General features: G+C 41.9%; 1 protein-coding gene across 1 annotated transcript in view; it reads right to left on the minus strand.

Moving 5' to 3' along the window:
- Positions 1-2,109: 2,109 nt before the first annotated feature.
- The window catches only part of LOC139460560 (ras-related protein Rab-13-like), a 68,467-nt gene continuing 53,138 nt past the window's right edge, over positions 2,110-17,438 (minus strand). Inside the window, exons 5-8 of the mRNA XM_071242027.1 lie at positions 9,630-9,707; positions 4,878-4,994; positions 2,780-2,899; positions 2,110-2,351 (exon numbers count right to left, since the gene is read on the minus strand). Of these exons, the coding sequence (XP_071098128.1) occupies positions 2,175-2,351; positions 2,780-2,899; positions 4,878-4,994; positions 9,630-9,707 (492 nt within the window). The 3' untranslated portion in view covers positions 2,110-2,174. The remainder of the gene's footprint in view (positions 2,352-2,779; positions 2,900-4,877; positions 4,995-9,629; positions 9,708-17,438) is intronic.

Genomic DNA, 17,438 nt, shown 5'->3' on the forward strand with positions numbered 1-17,438 from the left:
GGTGCTCATTGGTCTCTTGCTGAAACCAGATCGAGGCTAGTTTCGTTTGGACACAAATTAGGGGCGACGCCGCAAAGCTGTCGCATGTATTCACGGGTATTGGAGGAACGTTAGGAAGTATTAACGATGATAAAAATCAGACCTTTTATTAGAGGTGTAACGATACGGGAGGGTCGCGATACGATACGTATCGCGATACAGGGGTCGCGATACGATACGTATCACGATACAGTGTTTACTGGCACAAGCTTAGCCAAGTTGATGTCTTTCTGCTCTCTAAAAGATGTGACAAGTACAGTTGAAGAAGATATAAGGTGTTTATTTACTGTTATAGCAAAGTGTCAGCAATACAGTATGTTTTACTGAAACAACAAACTGGCTTTGAAACTGTTAAACGTATTTCATGTATTTTCTTGAGTATAGTGCCCACCAATGTATAATGCGCACCCCCCTCTAGCGGGTTCAATATTTTGGAAAAAAGAAATTTGAATATTTTTTCGCAGAAAAAAATTACACCGTACCCCTTCAGCGAAGTCCGGCAAACGAACGGGTGATGAGAAACTTCGTCAGTACAAATTCGAAATTTGAGATAAAAAATCACCAGACATGTTGATTTACCGTTTAAATTGTATTTTTTGTTCAGCTAGGCATTGTTTTATATCCAGGGATTAAGATTACCTTGTGTATTTTCTCGTAAACTAAGCCGGAAACAGCAATCAGCTGTACACACGTTTTCTTGGAATCTACCGGTGATTCGGTCAAGACACACCCAATGATATAACTTTACAGGATTTTAAATGCAAGGATCGTCAAATGTTGTATCTGAAACTATTTTTTTTATCAGGAATAATATATTCCAATATCTTGTTAATTTAGATGCAGCATTTACTAAACATATTTAAAATAATGATAACCCTAAGCGAAGCAGCTGATCGCTATTGCCGGGTATTATTTTTCACATGGAACCAGTCTGACCAGTCACCGTCAAGGCTCCCGTGCACGTGATCGCGTGATAACGAGAATTACGTGTTGACATAGAATCGTCCAACAAAAACAAATATGACTTTTAACGAATCAAAGTATGGCATTTATGATATATGTATCCATTCTCTGTCAACTTAAGTTCGTTTCAAGGCGTCAATAGCGGTAATCTGACCGTGGTTGCTGTTAATAACGGTGAGTTGTGCGATCTTCCGATCGCTTCCGATTTCGCCGAAATTTTTAAAAGGATATTAAAAGGAACTTTGAATAAAATTAATGAATTAAGTTACAAACATAAGTCCAGATATACAAAAAACACTTTTTATAGCCAGACAGTGTAATTACATGAATAATTTGCGAACTTCAGTATGGATTTGTTGACATGGTATTTCCAGTGTTACGTGCTCACGGTAATGTCTTTCCATGGGGGAAAAAACACCAAAACTCATTAATTCGTGTATAATGCGCACCCCCTTCTACACAGCTGTGTTTTTTGGGAAAAAAGTGGGCACTATACTCAAGAATATACGGTAAGTAAAACTGTGTTATGAAAATATCGTATGTATCGCGATACATGCTTTCCAAATCGATGCATAGCATCGTGGGCTGTGCATCGGGATACAATACTGTATCGCCGTATCGTTACACCATTACCTTTTATTCACACTCGATAATTCTCTGTCAAGATCTGAAAACTCACCAACGTCAACGGAACTCTGAACGAACTTTGATCCCCGAATCATTGTGAGCATGTGTGGGTTTTTGAAACAATCAGATTTCCGATAGTGACCGATTTCGGTTTCAAACGGGCGGTCTTGTCAATGATTTTGCGGGGAATTCTGCTGGATGTTGGTGTAGGAGAAAATAACAGCTAAAAAAAGTTCTTATGACGTTCACTGAAAGACGTCACTAAAACGATTGTCAAAATATTCACACAACAGCGTGGTCATTATTATTGTTCATTCGGAACTGCCCGTTTACGATCGTTTTCGAGATACAGACGTTGGATATGCTGCTTCGAATTCTTCGCTCGGTGGGTAACTGAACTCGGGCCTTCGGCGTGACGAGCGAACCTTTAAACCAAAAGGCTACCCCGCCCCGCCCCGCCCCGCCCGGCCCCTCCCCGCCCCGGTAAAAAGATCTGATTGTAATGAATGGTTATTAGATTGAACATGAAGCTGTGATATCCTTCGTCACCTGAAACACCCGCAACAGAAACTCTTTTTCCACTTGACACACTTCTTCCCCTCTTTAGGGACAATCTTGTCTTTCTTAGTTGTAGTCCTTTTTGGCTTGACATGGTCACGTGCCTCATCGGTTGTTTCCGTGTCGTCATAGCAACGTATCATGTAGGGGTGGTAGGATTTCATCTGGAGTGAAACATATGAGAGTGAGTGAGGTTGGTTAAACGCCGTTTGAACAGTATTACAGTTATATAACGGCGTGTTAAATTGATGTGGGATGAAAGCTTAACTAGGTAAGGTCTTAGACCTTTACCATTTTTATGAATTCCATGAGATCACACAGCGAAACCATAATCTGGGCGAGTCTTTGATTCTGGCACGCCTAAAGAATGCAAGAGGCGACTAACGGGATCGGGTGGTCAGGCTCGCTGACTTGGTTGATGCATGTCATCGTATCCAAATTGAGTTGATCGATGCTCATGTTATCAATCAGTGGATTGTCTGGCCCAGACTCGATTATTGACAGACCGCCGTCATATCGCTGGAATATGGATGCGTGCGGCGTTAAATAACAAACAAACAAACAAACAAACAAACAAACAAACAAAACCTACCAACTTCGGGTTATGGATGTCTGTCACGTGATATGCCAGACGCTGGAATGAAGGGAAGACATTGGTGCCTGTCTTAGCGCTCGTCTCGAAGAACTCGAACGCCATTTCTTTCTCAGCCAACTGAAATAGAACGCCAACTTTACTGTGCTTCATCAGATAGGCAGCTACACCGTCATGAACAGCGACACGAGATAAGTTGTAGACCTGGTTCAGAGTTCATGGTGAGTGAGTGAATGTTGTCATCCTCGCCACCAGTTTATATTTACAAACTGCCGTCATATTGGCTGAGGTATTGCTGATTGCGGCGTTAAACAACAAACATCTCCATGGCCGACTCATCAACAGCTCCATGGTCGATTCACAAACATCTACATTGTCGATTCACAAACATCTACATTTTCGATTCACAAATATCTACATTGTCGATTCACAAACATCTACATTTTCGATTCACAAACATCTACATTGTCGATTCACAAACATCTACATTGTCGATTCACAAACGACTCACAAACATCTACATTGTCGATTCACAAACATCTACATTGTCGATTCACAAACATCTACATTGTCGATTCACAAACATCTACATTGTCGATTCACAAACATCTATATTGTCTGTTCACAAACATCTACATGGTCGACATACAAACATCTATATTGCCGACCTTCAAACATCTACATGGTCGACATACAAACATCTACATGGTCGACATACAAACATCTATATTGCCGACCTTCAAACATCTACATGGTCGACATACAAACATCTACATGGTCGACTTACAAACATCTATATTGCCGACCTTCAAACATCTACATGGTCGACATACAAACATCTACATGGTCGACATACAAACATCTACATGGTCGACATACAAACATCTACATGGTCGACATACAAACATCTATATTGCCGACCTTCAAACATCTACATGGTCGACATACAAACATCTACATGGTCGACATACAAACATCTATATTGCCGACCTTCAAACATCTACATGGCCGACATACAAACATCTACATGGTCGACATACAAACATCTACATGGCCGACATACAAACATCTACATGGCCGACATACAAACATCTACATGGCCGACATACAAACATCTACATGGCCGACTCACAAACATCTACATGGCCGACATACAAACATCTACATGGTCGACATACAAACATCTACATGACCGACTCACAAACATCTACATGGCCGACATACAAACATCTACATGGCCGACATACAAACATCTACATGGTCGACATACAAACATCTACATGGTCGACATACAAACATCTACATGGTCGACTTACAAACATCTACATGGTCGACATACAAACATCTACATGGTCGACATACAAACATCTATATTACCGACCTTCAAACATCTACATGGTCGACATACAAACATCTACATGGTCGACATACAAACATCTACATGGCCGACATACAAACATCTACATGGCCGACATACAAACATCTACATGGCCGACATACAAACATCTACATGGCCGACATACAAACATCTACATGGCCGACATACAAACATCTATATTGCCGACCTTCAAACATCTACATGGCCGACATACAAACATCTACATGGTCGACATACAAACATCTACATGGCCGACATACAAACATCTACATGGCCGACATACAAACATCTACATGGCCGACTCACAAACATCTACATGACCGACTCACAAACATCTACATGGCCGACATACAAACATCTACATGGCCGACATACAAACATCTACATGGTCGACATACAAACATCTACATGGTCGACATACAAACATCTACATGGCCGACATACAAACATCTACATGGTCGACATACAAACATCTACATGGCCGACATACAAACATCTACATGGTCGACATACAAACATCTACATGGCCGACATACAAACATCTACATGGTCGACATACAAACATCTACATGGCCGACATACAAACATCTACATGGTCGACATACAAACATCTACATGGCCGACATACAAACATCTACATGGTCGACATACAAACATCTACATGGTCGACATACAAACATCTACATGGTCGACATACAAACATCTATATTGCCGACTCACTCTGTATCCTTTGCTAGCCTTCACCCGTCGCTTCTCGTCCATATCGCATTTATTGCCGCAAAGGATGATGGGTATCGGCTCATACCTGCCGCGTCCACTGTGGCAGTGCGCAACTTCCTGTAGAAGTAGAACGTAGCAGAAACATTAATATTTGTTTGTTTGTTGTTTAACGCCGCACTCTATCGCCAAGCAATTGTGGTCAGTCATCCCATGCCACGATTTTTGTCATTTGCCATGGTTCAGAAATAGGGGTGTGCTTGACTTTTTTTCTTTGTGTATATGTGACTCACAGTGAAAAACTCACGGCGGTCTGTAAATAATCGAGTCTTGATCAGACAATCCACTGGTTGACCTCATGACCATCGATCCACGAAATTGGGGTACGATGACATGCATCAACCAAGTCAGCGAGTCTGACCACCCGATCCCGTTAGTCGCTCTTACGACAAGCATTGTCGCCTTTTACGGCAAGCATGGGTTGCTGAAGACCTATTCTACCCCGGATCTTCACTGGCTAGATACATTAATAAATATTTGAGAATGCATGAGCATGGGGACGTTGCTCGTACACTCACTAACTAATTTCTCTCGTCCTATAACGACAATATACAGCCGTCGTGGTATCGCTGGAGTATTACTGACTGCGCCGTTAAACAATATTCATTCCCCCGGCCTATTCTACGGTGTTGTGTTTTCCTCTGAAACTACGACTCTAGATATACTCTACATGTGCAGTGTCGCTATATGGCTAGAATAAGTGAGTGAATGATTGAGTACGGTTCTACGCCGCTTTTAGCAATATTCCAGCAATATCACGGCGGAGGACACCAGAAATGAGCTTCACACATTGTACCCATGTCGGGAATCGAACACGGGTCTTCGGCGTGAAGAGTGAACGTTTACCCACTAGGCTACCCGACCGCCTGGCTAGAATAATGTCTGTGCGACGTTAAACTTTAACTCACTCCCTACAGGTTCTGACAGACCCGAACATATAATGAAAGTGAACCGAGATTGGAGTAAGTGAGTGAGTTGGGTTTAACGCCGCTTTTAACAGAATTCCAGTTATATCACGGCGTGTCAGCTTAATGTGGGAGAAAAGCCCGAAGTGATGTAGGTCTCAGACGTTTACCACTTCGGTGAAATCTACGAGCACGGGTATGGTGCTGCCAAACCTAGAAACATAAATAGGGCGAACCGGGATTGGAGTAAGTGAGTGAGTTGGGTTTAACTCCGCTTTTAACAGTATGACAGTTATATCGCGGCGTGCCAGCTTAATGTGGGAGGAAAGCCCGAAGTGATGCAGGTTTCAGACGTTTACCACTTCGGTGAAACCCACGGGCACGGGTATGGTGCTGACAAACCTAGAAACATAATCGGGGCGAACCGGGATTCGTTCCCACAATCATAGGATACTGGCAAGCCCAAGGGACGCAACTCTGCACAGCGAATCGCGGCGCCTTAGACGACTGGGCCACCCGTGACCCCGAACCGAGATTGGAAGCCACAATTATAGGTATGCTCATTTCTAAGGCATTACTAAGTCAATTAAATATCTAGCTATCTATATTTATCGTAGTACATTGTCAGCACAATAAGATATGTGTACGTCACGTCCATTGTAATACAAATGTAATCATTGGCCGATGGCCTACACGAAATAAAACAAAATTGAATTGAAATCCAGAAAACTACGGTTATAACGAACACGCTTATAACGAACTGACGGATATAACGAACTTACGTTTTTGGTCCCGACTATTTGCTGTAGTTATGCTGTATATATGCTTATAACGAACTACAGTTATAACGAACTAAAATTAGTAGTCCCCTTGAGTTCGTTATAACCGTACTTTACTGTACTAAGGGAAGAACCTGCCTCGGTTAGATGACCGGGCCATTCCTCAAATCAATATGTTCAAACTGACTTGATTTGCAAAATATAACGGGGAGAAATCATTAACGATAGCTGACCCGGCCAATATCAGAGACGTGACTCTTGTTTTAAAACCTTACACGTACAGCTTTGTACGCCGCCCCACACACACTACAGCACTTGCATTCAACTCAGTAGCCATGGCAGCTCTCGCGAGATCGGCCCGAGACTATCAGCCATATGTAATGGCCAATTGGAAAGTGCTTATGGTCGACAACCTTTCTCCCAAAGCTGTTTATATCGCTGGACTATTGCTGTGTCCAGCTTTAAACAATAAACAAACAACGTTGGTCATTAAGAGTGGCCAGGATATTCACACGAGTCAGTTTATGGTCACAAGAAATGGCATTTAAGTCCAATGCTCAACTGAACCCCTATCATTCGGGCAGTCTCTTGTGTGCTGTGCTGTTAAAAGGAAGCGGCGCTTATCCATAGGTTGTTTTAGCCATTATTTTCTTTTGGAACCTATACTGCGTTGGGGCAATATATGTGCCCCACATGGAGAAAATGGACCTTCTAGGTTGGTTGGTTGGTTGGTTTTTAACAACGCACTCAGAAATATTCCAGCTATATGACGGCGGTCTGTAAATACTCGAGTCGGGACCAGACAATCCAGTTATTAATATCATGAGCATCGATCCACGCAATTGGGATCAATGACATGTATCAACCATGTCAGCGAGCCTGACCCCCCGATCCCGTTAGTCGTCTCATACAACAAGCATAGTCGCTTTCTACCTCAAGCGTGGGTTGCTGAAGTCCAATTCTACCCCGGGTCTTCACCAGAAATGGGCTTCACACGTTGTACCCATGTGGGAAATCGATCCCGGGCCTTCGGCGTGACGAGCGAACGCTTTAACCACTAGGCTACCCGACCGCCAAAACTACCACATGATTTGTAGGCAAACGGAGAGTCAGAAGTACGTGGTCAATCCTAAAGCACACATTGGCAGACTGTTCATGTTTACTTCTTGTCAACCACTTTATTTACCGGAGTTTCCCGTATTTAAGCCCATGTGAGATTAAGACCATGGGCGTAATAACGGAAAATAATTCCGTATTTTGGCTTTATTCGGATTACTTCATGCAAATAATATTCCACAAAATGAAGAAGTTTAAATTGTTAAAGAATTGTTTTGTCTAAAAGAAGAAATACGACAGTGATGTACTATCATGTATGACAGAAAAGTATGAACATTAAAACTAGGATGAAGTAACTATTTCGCGGTTTTGTCAGATTTCTGGCTTCGTTAATTGTAAAGTCTGACTTTGGTATTCTTGAATCTGACGTAATCCTTCACGAGTTTAAGCCCTGGGCTTAATTTCGGACAAAATATTATCTCCCTAAAAGCCCGGGTGTTATATTCGGCAAATCCCGGTATTATTAGGTGTTTTTATGCAATGATGAGCATTAGCCGTGACGGGATTCGCTGATCGGAGTCATAACTCATCAGTGCACATGGGGCGCTAGACGTATCTGGCGTCGCTTGAGCTTTCCTTTCACAATATGGGGCGCAGGTGACCCAGTCGTCTGAGGCGCCCAAATTCACTGTGCCGAGTTGCGTCCCTTTGTAACGCCAGAAAGCTGTGAATGTGGGTTCGAATCCCTGTTCGCCCCGATTATGTGTCTAGGTTTGTCGGCACCATACCCCTGCTCGTGGGTTTCACCAAAGTGATAAACGTCTGAGACCTGCTTCCGTTCGAGGTGTCGTCCTATATTAAGCTGACACGCCGTGATATAACTGGAATTGTCTTCCAAGCGGCGTTAAACTTGTGAGTTTGGTTTTACGACGCTTTTTGAAATATTATATCAGTATCGCGACGGGGGACACCAGAAATAGGCCTCACACATTGTGCCAATGTAGGGAATCGAACCCGGTTTTCGGCGTGACGAGCGAACTCTTTAACTACCAGGCTACCCCATCGCCGGGACGTTAAGCTTTAGACTGATATCCCACGATATTAATGATATTTTGTTCAAAGTGGATCACTCCGTTTCACTTGATATAAAAGATAATCCAAACCACAAAAAAACATAAGAATATTTCCGACAGATTTATAAGAAACAGTTCCTTTTTGACGTCAAAATAGTTATTAATATTCAACATTGTTCGGAGCCATTTGTGTTGCTACTGAAGCAGATGTTCCTGTCGATAAGTTTGCTTCCGAAACCCTTGAAATATTGGTCAAGAGAGCAAAATCCATTACTCCTGTGAAGTGCGGGAAAACTCCGAGATTACGCACCTGTTCCAGTGCTCTGTCAACACCTGTCAGCGCACCGTGAATAATTCTGTCAGGGCGCGAGCGTGATTGGTGAATGCATTTTACCACAAGCACGTGCTTCCCATGCAAAACAAAAATCACGATTTGTCAGCGGTGCATGGGTGGACCAGTCCATTTTGGTGTTAGGTAGGTTGATAATTCGCAATGGTTGGGTAGCACATTCGTAAGGCGCCACAAGTCATACGTTTTTGGTAGATTTCCATTATTTACCAACATACAAATGTTTTCTTCTTGTTTCAGCTTCTTCGGACTATGGTTTTATAACTCCATATTCAGCCTTTGATTTCAGTCGGGGCAGAGTTGTGTCCCTTAGACGTCCCAGAATGTTATAATCGAATTGTCAGCACCGTCCTCGTGGGTTTCGCCAGAGCGGAAAATGTCTGAGACCTGCATCACTTCAGTTTTCCTACGCATCAAGTTGACACACCGTGATATTACTGAAATACTGTTCAAAATTAAACAAAAACTCACTCGTGACCATTCACTCGAAATACACGAAACACAAAATGATGCCCATATTTGGCAATACTTACATACTGTATACTTGTAATCCAATAAGTAAGATGTGAAAAGGATGCGATATTTGTGACGTCATACACGAGGACAATTCCCTGAAATGAGAAAAGAAAATTGAAAGAAAGTTTTCATCGTGTTCAGTAACGTCTAGTTATGTTTTTATTGTGTATTGCTCTTCAGCCGCTGGTATTAACATACTGTCGTACGATAAAAATGAAAAGAGTTGTTATTTTTATATCTGACCCTCCGCCCGCTTGGATATACTTTTTGTCTCCCCACTCTGGACAAAAGGAATTTGGTGTCTCGTGATAAAAAAAGGTTTAGATTGGCTTAATGTACAGTAAATTTAGAAATTTGTTTCTCTATTTTTGTCAGATCATTCTAATACTGGAACGTGTAACATTTCTTTACTTGCATTAGACATTTAGGTACGTTAGACCAGTGATGATATGTTTGTGTGAAATATACAATAATCGTTGTTGTACAATAGCTCGAGGATAGTTACAGACTCGTACTCTTATACGATAATGGATAACTTATGATTATGCAGAATTTAAAATACATAGTACATAGTTTTAGGTCGTAATATATAATTCTCAAAATTTGAAACTTGATAACATATTGGTAATATATACCTTTAGAACTTGATTTGATATTTTCCATCCAAACAGTGTGTATAAGTATATGTACGATATTTGAACCAATCAAGGGCGTTGTACATGACCAGATGGGGGACATCTTCCCGAGGCAAGAGAGTTAACTGACTTTAAAAGATCAGTTTTCACCCTTGTCGAACTAGGCTGGAATTCCTGGGCTCGATCGTAGCGCCACCAGTGGTTAACGTTATTACGAGTTATGTCCCTTCTAAACCTCTCCTATGGACCAATCAGATTCCACCTCTCGTATCACTTGCATTTGATTCAAACAAGACGATCCGATCGATAATCAAGATCTATTTTGGGATAAAACGAGTCTTACATCGGGAAGTGCATCAAATCACGTGGACACCTTGATTAAAATCATGAAAAGATTTGGAAAATATGTGTTGACAAGGAGTTGGTGGTGCACATGCTTTGTAAAATCCTGCAATCGACCGAAATCAGCACGACAGTTTACAAACCGGATTTCGATTTCGTTATGCGATTTTGATTGGACTATGCATAGACTCGTTAGCCCAGCCAAAATGGAACTCCATAATACCAGCCTAGTTCGGCAAGGGTGGAAACTGGACTTTTATAGTCAGTTAACTCACTTGCCTAGGGAAGATGGATGGGTGAGTGAGTGAGTATGGTTTAACGCCACTTTTAGCAATATTCCAGCAATATCACGATGGGGGACACCAGAAATGGACTTCACACATTGTACCCATGTAGGGAATCGACCCCGGGTCTTCGGCGTGACGAGCGAACGCTTCAACAACTAGGCTACCCAACCGCCCCTTTAACCCTGAAAGTTTTGAGAAACAAACACAAAATTAAAACAACAGATAAACACATAAAAGGTTTCTATTGATAGTCACAAGACAAGGAATGAACGAAAGCAGAAAATAAAATGAAAACGCCAATCAGGACATTGGACACAAACAACTCTCTGAAACTTCACAAAACGGAAAGAAATCTCCACAAACAACGCAATGACGCCCCTCATGACCAGATGGATCTTCAAACACCACAATTAATCCGACATTATACGGATCTCATCTTATACTTTCTTACCAAGACTAACGGTACCAATGGGGTTCGCCAATACATCTGGTGTTTCACTAAACAAACGGCGAAACAGTGTTTATAATAAAGGTGGGTGAGGCCGAACTAAAGCCTGCCACTTAAAGACATCTGTCGGTCAAAGATATTTAGAATTCTGGTACTGTTATATTTCGTGTAAACTGCTAAAGGGTGTGTTCACCTAAACACGTGTACCATTCAAGGTCATATCCAGTTTGTTAACAAATAATGGCATAGGAACTTTATTATTGTTTTATAAATCAGCCCGTAGTTACTTTATACATCTTATAAGTGTACTGAAACACGACCTTCGAATACAAGAATACAAGGAAAATAACAGTATTTTTACAATATTTCCCTTGCCATGGTGGAGATTAACATATGTATTTCAGATAAATGAAGAAAGTATTTCTTCCGGTTGACTTAGAAGTCGGATGTGCAACTACTGACAAGATCGACTGAAATAGTGAAGCTGACCAGGCCTACTGTCGTGTCATCGTGGCAAACAAGAAACATCTATTTTTTTTTAAATGCATTAAATACCGCCGGAGCAGTAAAACAGAACATGTGCTTTAGGCCTCATCATGAAATGAACATTTGTGTAGTGAGACCCATGACCAACATAAGGGGTGGGTCGTATGATATTCTGGGTCGGATTGTGCGTGTGCGTGTGTGTAGCTATGTGTGTAAATGAGTGTGTGTATGTGCGTGTGTGAATTAGTGTTGTGAATGTGTGTAGCGTGTACGTGCAGATGAGTGTGTGTATGTGTGTGTGTGAATGTGTGGTGTGAATGTGTGTAGCGTTATATGTAAATGAGTGTGTGTATGTGTGTAAATGAGTGTATTTATGTGCGTGTGTGAATGTGTGGTGTGAGTGTGTGTAGCGTGTACGTGCAGATGAGCGTGTGTATGTGCGTCTGTGAATGTGTGATGTGAATGTGTGTTGCGTTATATGTAAATGAGCGTGTGTATTTGTGTAAATGATTGTGTGTATGTGCGTGTGTGAATGTGTGGTGTGAGTGTGTGTAGCGTGTACGTGTAGATGAATGTGTGTATGTGCGTGTGTGAATGTGTGCCGTGAGTGCGTGTAGCGTGTACGTGCAGATGAGTGTCTGTATGTGCGTGTGTGAATGTGTGGCGTGAGTGTGTGTACGTGCAGATGAGCGTGTGTATGTGCGTGTGTGGCGTGAGTGTGTGTAGCGTGTACGTGCAGATGAGCGTGTGTATGTGCGTGTGTGAATATGTGGCGTGAGTGTGTGTAGCGTGTACGTGTAAATGATTGTGTGTATGTGCGTGTGTGAATGTGTGGTGTGAATGTGTGTAGCGTTTTCGTGCAGATGAGTGTATGTATGTGCGTGTGTATGTGCGTGTGTGAATGTGTGCCGTGAGTGCGTGTAGCGTGTACGTGTAGATGTGTATGTGTGTGAATGTGTGTTGTGAATGTGTGAAGCGTGTACGTGTGTAAACGAGTGTGTGTATGTGTATAGATAAGTGTGTGTATGTGCGTGTGTGAATGCGTGGTGTGAATGTGTGTATCGTGTACGTGTAGATGAGTGTGTGTATGTGTGTGAATGTGTGTAGATGAGTGTGTGTATGTGCGTGTGTGAATGTGCGTGTGTGAATGCGTGGTGTGAATGTGTGTATCGTGTACGTGTAGATGAGTGTGTGTATGTGCGTGTGTGAATATGTGTAGATGAGTGTGTGTATGTGCGTGTGTGAATGTGTGTATCGTGTACGTGTAGATGAGTGTGTGTATGTGTGTGAATGTGTGTAGATGAGTGTGTGTGTGTGAATGTGTGTTGTGTATCGGTGTAAATGAGTGTGTTTGTGTGTGCGCATGAGCGTGTTTGTGAATGTGTGTGTCTGTGTGCGTGTGTAAGGGGACAAGGGGTGTTCCTGGGATTTGGAGGAATAAATAATTTGGTTGAGAAAATGCAGCCAAAACTAGAAAATCAAATAATGAAAGACAAATTATGTATCGACTCCGCCGGATAAAAACGAATTCGGGATTGTTTCTTTTAAAGCTATTTATAGAATAAGATTTGAAACCAGAGCAAGTCACCATTTCTCAGACCGGTGAAGATCAGAGTTTAGAATAGATCTTCAGCAACCCATGCTTATGGTAAGAGGCGACTTACGAGGTGGTCAGCCTCGCTGACTTGGTTCATGCATGTCATCGTTTGCGACGAACCAATTGCGTGAATCGATACTGATAATATTAATCACTGGATAGTCTGGTCCAGACTTGATTATTTCTCAGCTGTGACCTGGCTGACCTGGCATTGCGTCGTATCCCGATGGCAACGATAAGTGTTCCAATAAGGCCCAGGTGAATATGACATAGGCCACAGTCATTCATTTTATTTACCAAGCAAAAATAATAATCACAATTATGCATTTTACATTGCGCCGTGTTCCCGCACCAGTGCATGCTTATGGCATGAAATATTTATCCGGTCATCGGATTAGTACGAATTCCAAATTCTCCTTGGGGAGTAGCAAACTGAATCTGCGCGTGCACTACCAATGAACTCAACAAAGGGAATCACGACCTGTCGATTAACGCCATGAATATTCATGAGTGGCAGTCTCAGCAGTGAAGGGTAATGCCTCGTAAATGAGGTAAATGTCTATTGCTGTAACTTGTCAAGTTAATGGTGCCACAGAGACCATCATTCAACTTATCAAATGTGATTTGATGTATCGTGTACGTATTATTTTAAGTTGTGGCCGTATGAATGCATATTTGAGTCGAATTGCGTGGTGACAGTGGTGGTGTTGGATTACTTGCCTTCGACTATTGCAATTCCAGGAAACTGAGTCGACCGAGGCATTTCTGGCAATAATAATAATAAGTGCATTTATAATGCGCCAGATTCCATTCACCAAGTGGATGCTCATAGCGCTACACTATTATTACCCCGGTCAATGGATCAGTGAGCACTCGATTTTCATTCTCAGCTCCCTGAGGAGTATACAACCCAAGCTGCCTGTGAGGCGCTAGAAGGTTAACAGCCACATTACCATCTCATCCTACCGGGTACCCACTCACTGCTGGGTGAACAGGGGCACATTTCGAACAAAGTCACTTGCCTTATGAGACACCACATGTGTTACATGTGCTTCAGTGTGGGGCTGGACCGAAGCCCTAGAAACTCTCAGGAGCCAAGCTGCTGAACGCGGTCACCCACCCAACTACTCTCCGAGACCGACGTTGCTTAACTTCACCTGATTTGTGATCTGTGCGCTGTGCACAGGACCACGTGCCACCACAAATCAAATCAAAGTACCACATGTCTGGCAGCCAGGGTTGAATAGATTCAACCTGTGTAAAACCAGAGCAGTACGCGAAATCAAATGCATGAAATGCCACCATAGTTGTACAAAGGACGTATAGAGATCTATGTCTTTGGTTTTACAAAATGGCTGCGAGAAGAGAGGACACAACAACCATTTATCATACCTCCATGTCAGAATGATGAAATATGATTGCTCCACGTCATCTTGATTAAATACTGTGTAACCCGCCCGGGTGGGTAATGCAATTCTCAGCAGGGGAATAAATCTCTTATACCCCGCCACGAGTGGCCAAGTCGTCTAAGACGCCGCGATTCGCTGTGCAGAGTTGCGTCCCTTGGGCACGCCAGAAACCTATGATTGTGGGTTCGAATCCCGGTTCGCCCCATTTATGTTTCTAGGTTTGTTAGCACCATACCCGTGTTCGTGGGTTTCACCAAAGTGGTAAACGTCTGAGACCTGCATCACTTCGGGCTTTCCTCTCATATTAAGCTGACACGCCGTGATATAACAGGAATACTGTTAAAGCGGCGTTAAACTCAAACTCACTCACTCACTCACTATCCCACCACGAGCAATACAGGCTGCACGTGGATTTCTGAGAGACAGAATAAATCCCTTATACCCCGCTTCAAAGCAAACATCCGCACACTTTTTCCGAGTCAATGGAAGTCACGTGACATAGCACAAGTTGATCTCAGCTCCATCGAACAGCTGTTTCTGTCAATTTTGATTGATTAATGCTTTTACAGTGTCACATTAAATCATGACGGTATTGTTATAAGGCTAAAATGCGTCTCAAAAACATTAGAAAATGGTAACAAATTAAACCTTTTATAGCTTCAATGATGAGTTGCGTTAGATATACAAAGTTTGTGACAGAAAACTTTTAGATGGAAAGGAATTAATAGAAAAAAGTCATTTCACATTTATCACAAGCGTATTCTGAACATTGCATATTAAGAGAACTTTTAGTTCGAAAGGAATTGATAGATGAAAGACATTTCAAATTTATCACAACAGTATTCTCGACATTTCATATTTATCACTGGATTGGTTCCATGATATCGTCGATTAGTTAATGAAACAAGCAGAGAGGTAAGATACTTTTCATTTGTAACATCCGGAGTAAGTCACAAAATCAATAGAGAGATGATCAATCTGGCACGTAGGCTTCGTTATTTTTCCGATTACGACACACATGAGTTCATGGTCAGATCTAACTTTTAACGAATGAAAATGAGGTATTGTGACATGTGACAAAGACAGGCCAGGCCCGAACACTATAAAATGATACCTTTTCAACATTAGGAGAGGAGAGCGCGGTTTGCAGTCAATCCAGTCGAAACCCGATCGATTCAATTTTTCCATTAAGTGACGAGCCTGGCCGGTCTGATCCTGTCGTGTATTGATAGACGGACTGAGAGTAAGTGAAACTATGTGAGTATAAAGCTGATGTTGCGTTTCTTTTTTATGCGAGTATGAATACTGATAGAGACAACTTGGAGTAAGCGTCTTTAGACCAATCACTCCTTGACGGAGCTGAACCGATGCTGACCAGGCGAGTTGCAAAGTCATGGCGAGATTGACCATGATGACACGGAACGGCAATACTTTCAGTAACTGTAGCAGGGTCGCACGTGACACCCGAAAGCAGTTAAGACAGTAAGATAAACTCGTTGTAGCAGGATCCCTCGGGGTACTTAGGGTTTTATGCGTCAAGTGATATAAAACCTTACGCGGGACGCTTAAAACCCTAAGTACCCCGCGTGAATCCTGCTACAACTTATAAAGTATTGCTGTAACGCAAAACTATGAGAGGTGAACAATTTTAAGTGTTCCATTGCCTGACAAAGCTACCATTGTACCTTTTCTATGTGATGTAAAACGACAAGAAAGTTCAAAATAACGCGGAGAACATACGAGGTGCAAAATAAACAAAGTTGCATTATTGACTCTAAAGTATTAATATCAACAGTCGAAAGTTAAATTTATCATCCAAAACTGGCTCCCACAGGAGATATCGCTTGGATCAGATTAAGCGATATCTACACTGTAGATATCGCTGCAATGAAATTACATTACAATGCTTTGCAGACCATTGTGACGCCACTGGTTACCATGACGTCACAACCAAATGACATCACTAATGGCTCTGCTACTGAAGCTGTTTGCAGTACTTTTTTCACTAAAGACACTGCTAATTACTGTCTACAAATTGAAAAAGTTGAAAGAATGATGTTGGATGATAAATAAAATCTCACCCTCGTGTCTTTTGATATCAAATATATCAACACTCGTTAATAAAAGTGGCAAAAATCCTCGGCAAGCCTCGGAATTTTTCCACTTTTATCAACTCGTGTTGATGTATTTGATATCAAAAGACACTCGGGTGAGATTCTCTATTTCCCTGACGCATATGAGAATCCATATGAAAACCTAGCCAATTAAAATGTGTTACTTCATGATTGAATCAATAAATGGAACTAATTAGCTTCCACGATGACGTCACTTGTAGTCTGCCAAGCAGAGTACCGAAACCCAGGTCTGTTTGTCTGTCTGTACGTACGTACGATGTGAACGTTCTGAATGTATAACTAATGTCTTTCCACGCTGAATAAGCACAGAAGCCTATTTAAGCACAAACTTTGTCAAGCCTAAACAACTAGAAATAACAACTGACAAAATGTCGTGAATTTTACGAGCTACTAGACCAAATGTGACATGGTATAAACAATTATTTATAAACATTGAAATGCATGTAGTTTTTTATTCAGTTACCCATAAGTTCCCTAAACTTTTCAG

The sequence above is a fragment of the Haliotis cracherodii genome, unplaced genomic scaffold, assembly GCF_022045235.1.
Source record: "Haliotis cracherodii isolate W230 unplaced genomic scaffold, xgHalCrac1.p SCAF_14, whole genome shotgun sequence".
Classification (NCBI taxonomy): Eukaryota; Metazoa; Mollusca; class Gastropoda; order Lepetellida; family Haliotidae; genus Haliotis; species Haliotis cracherodii.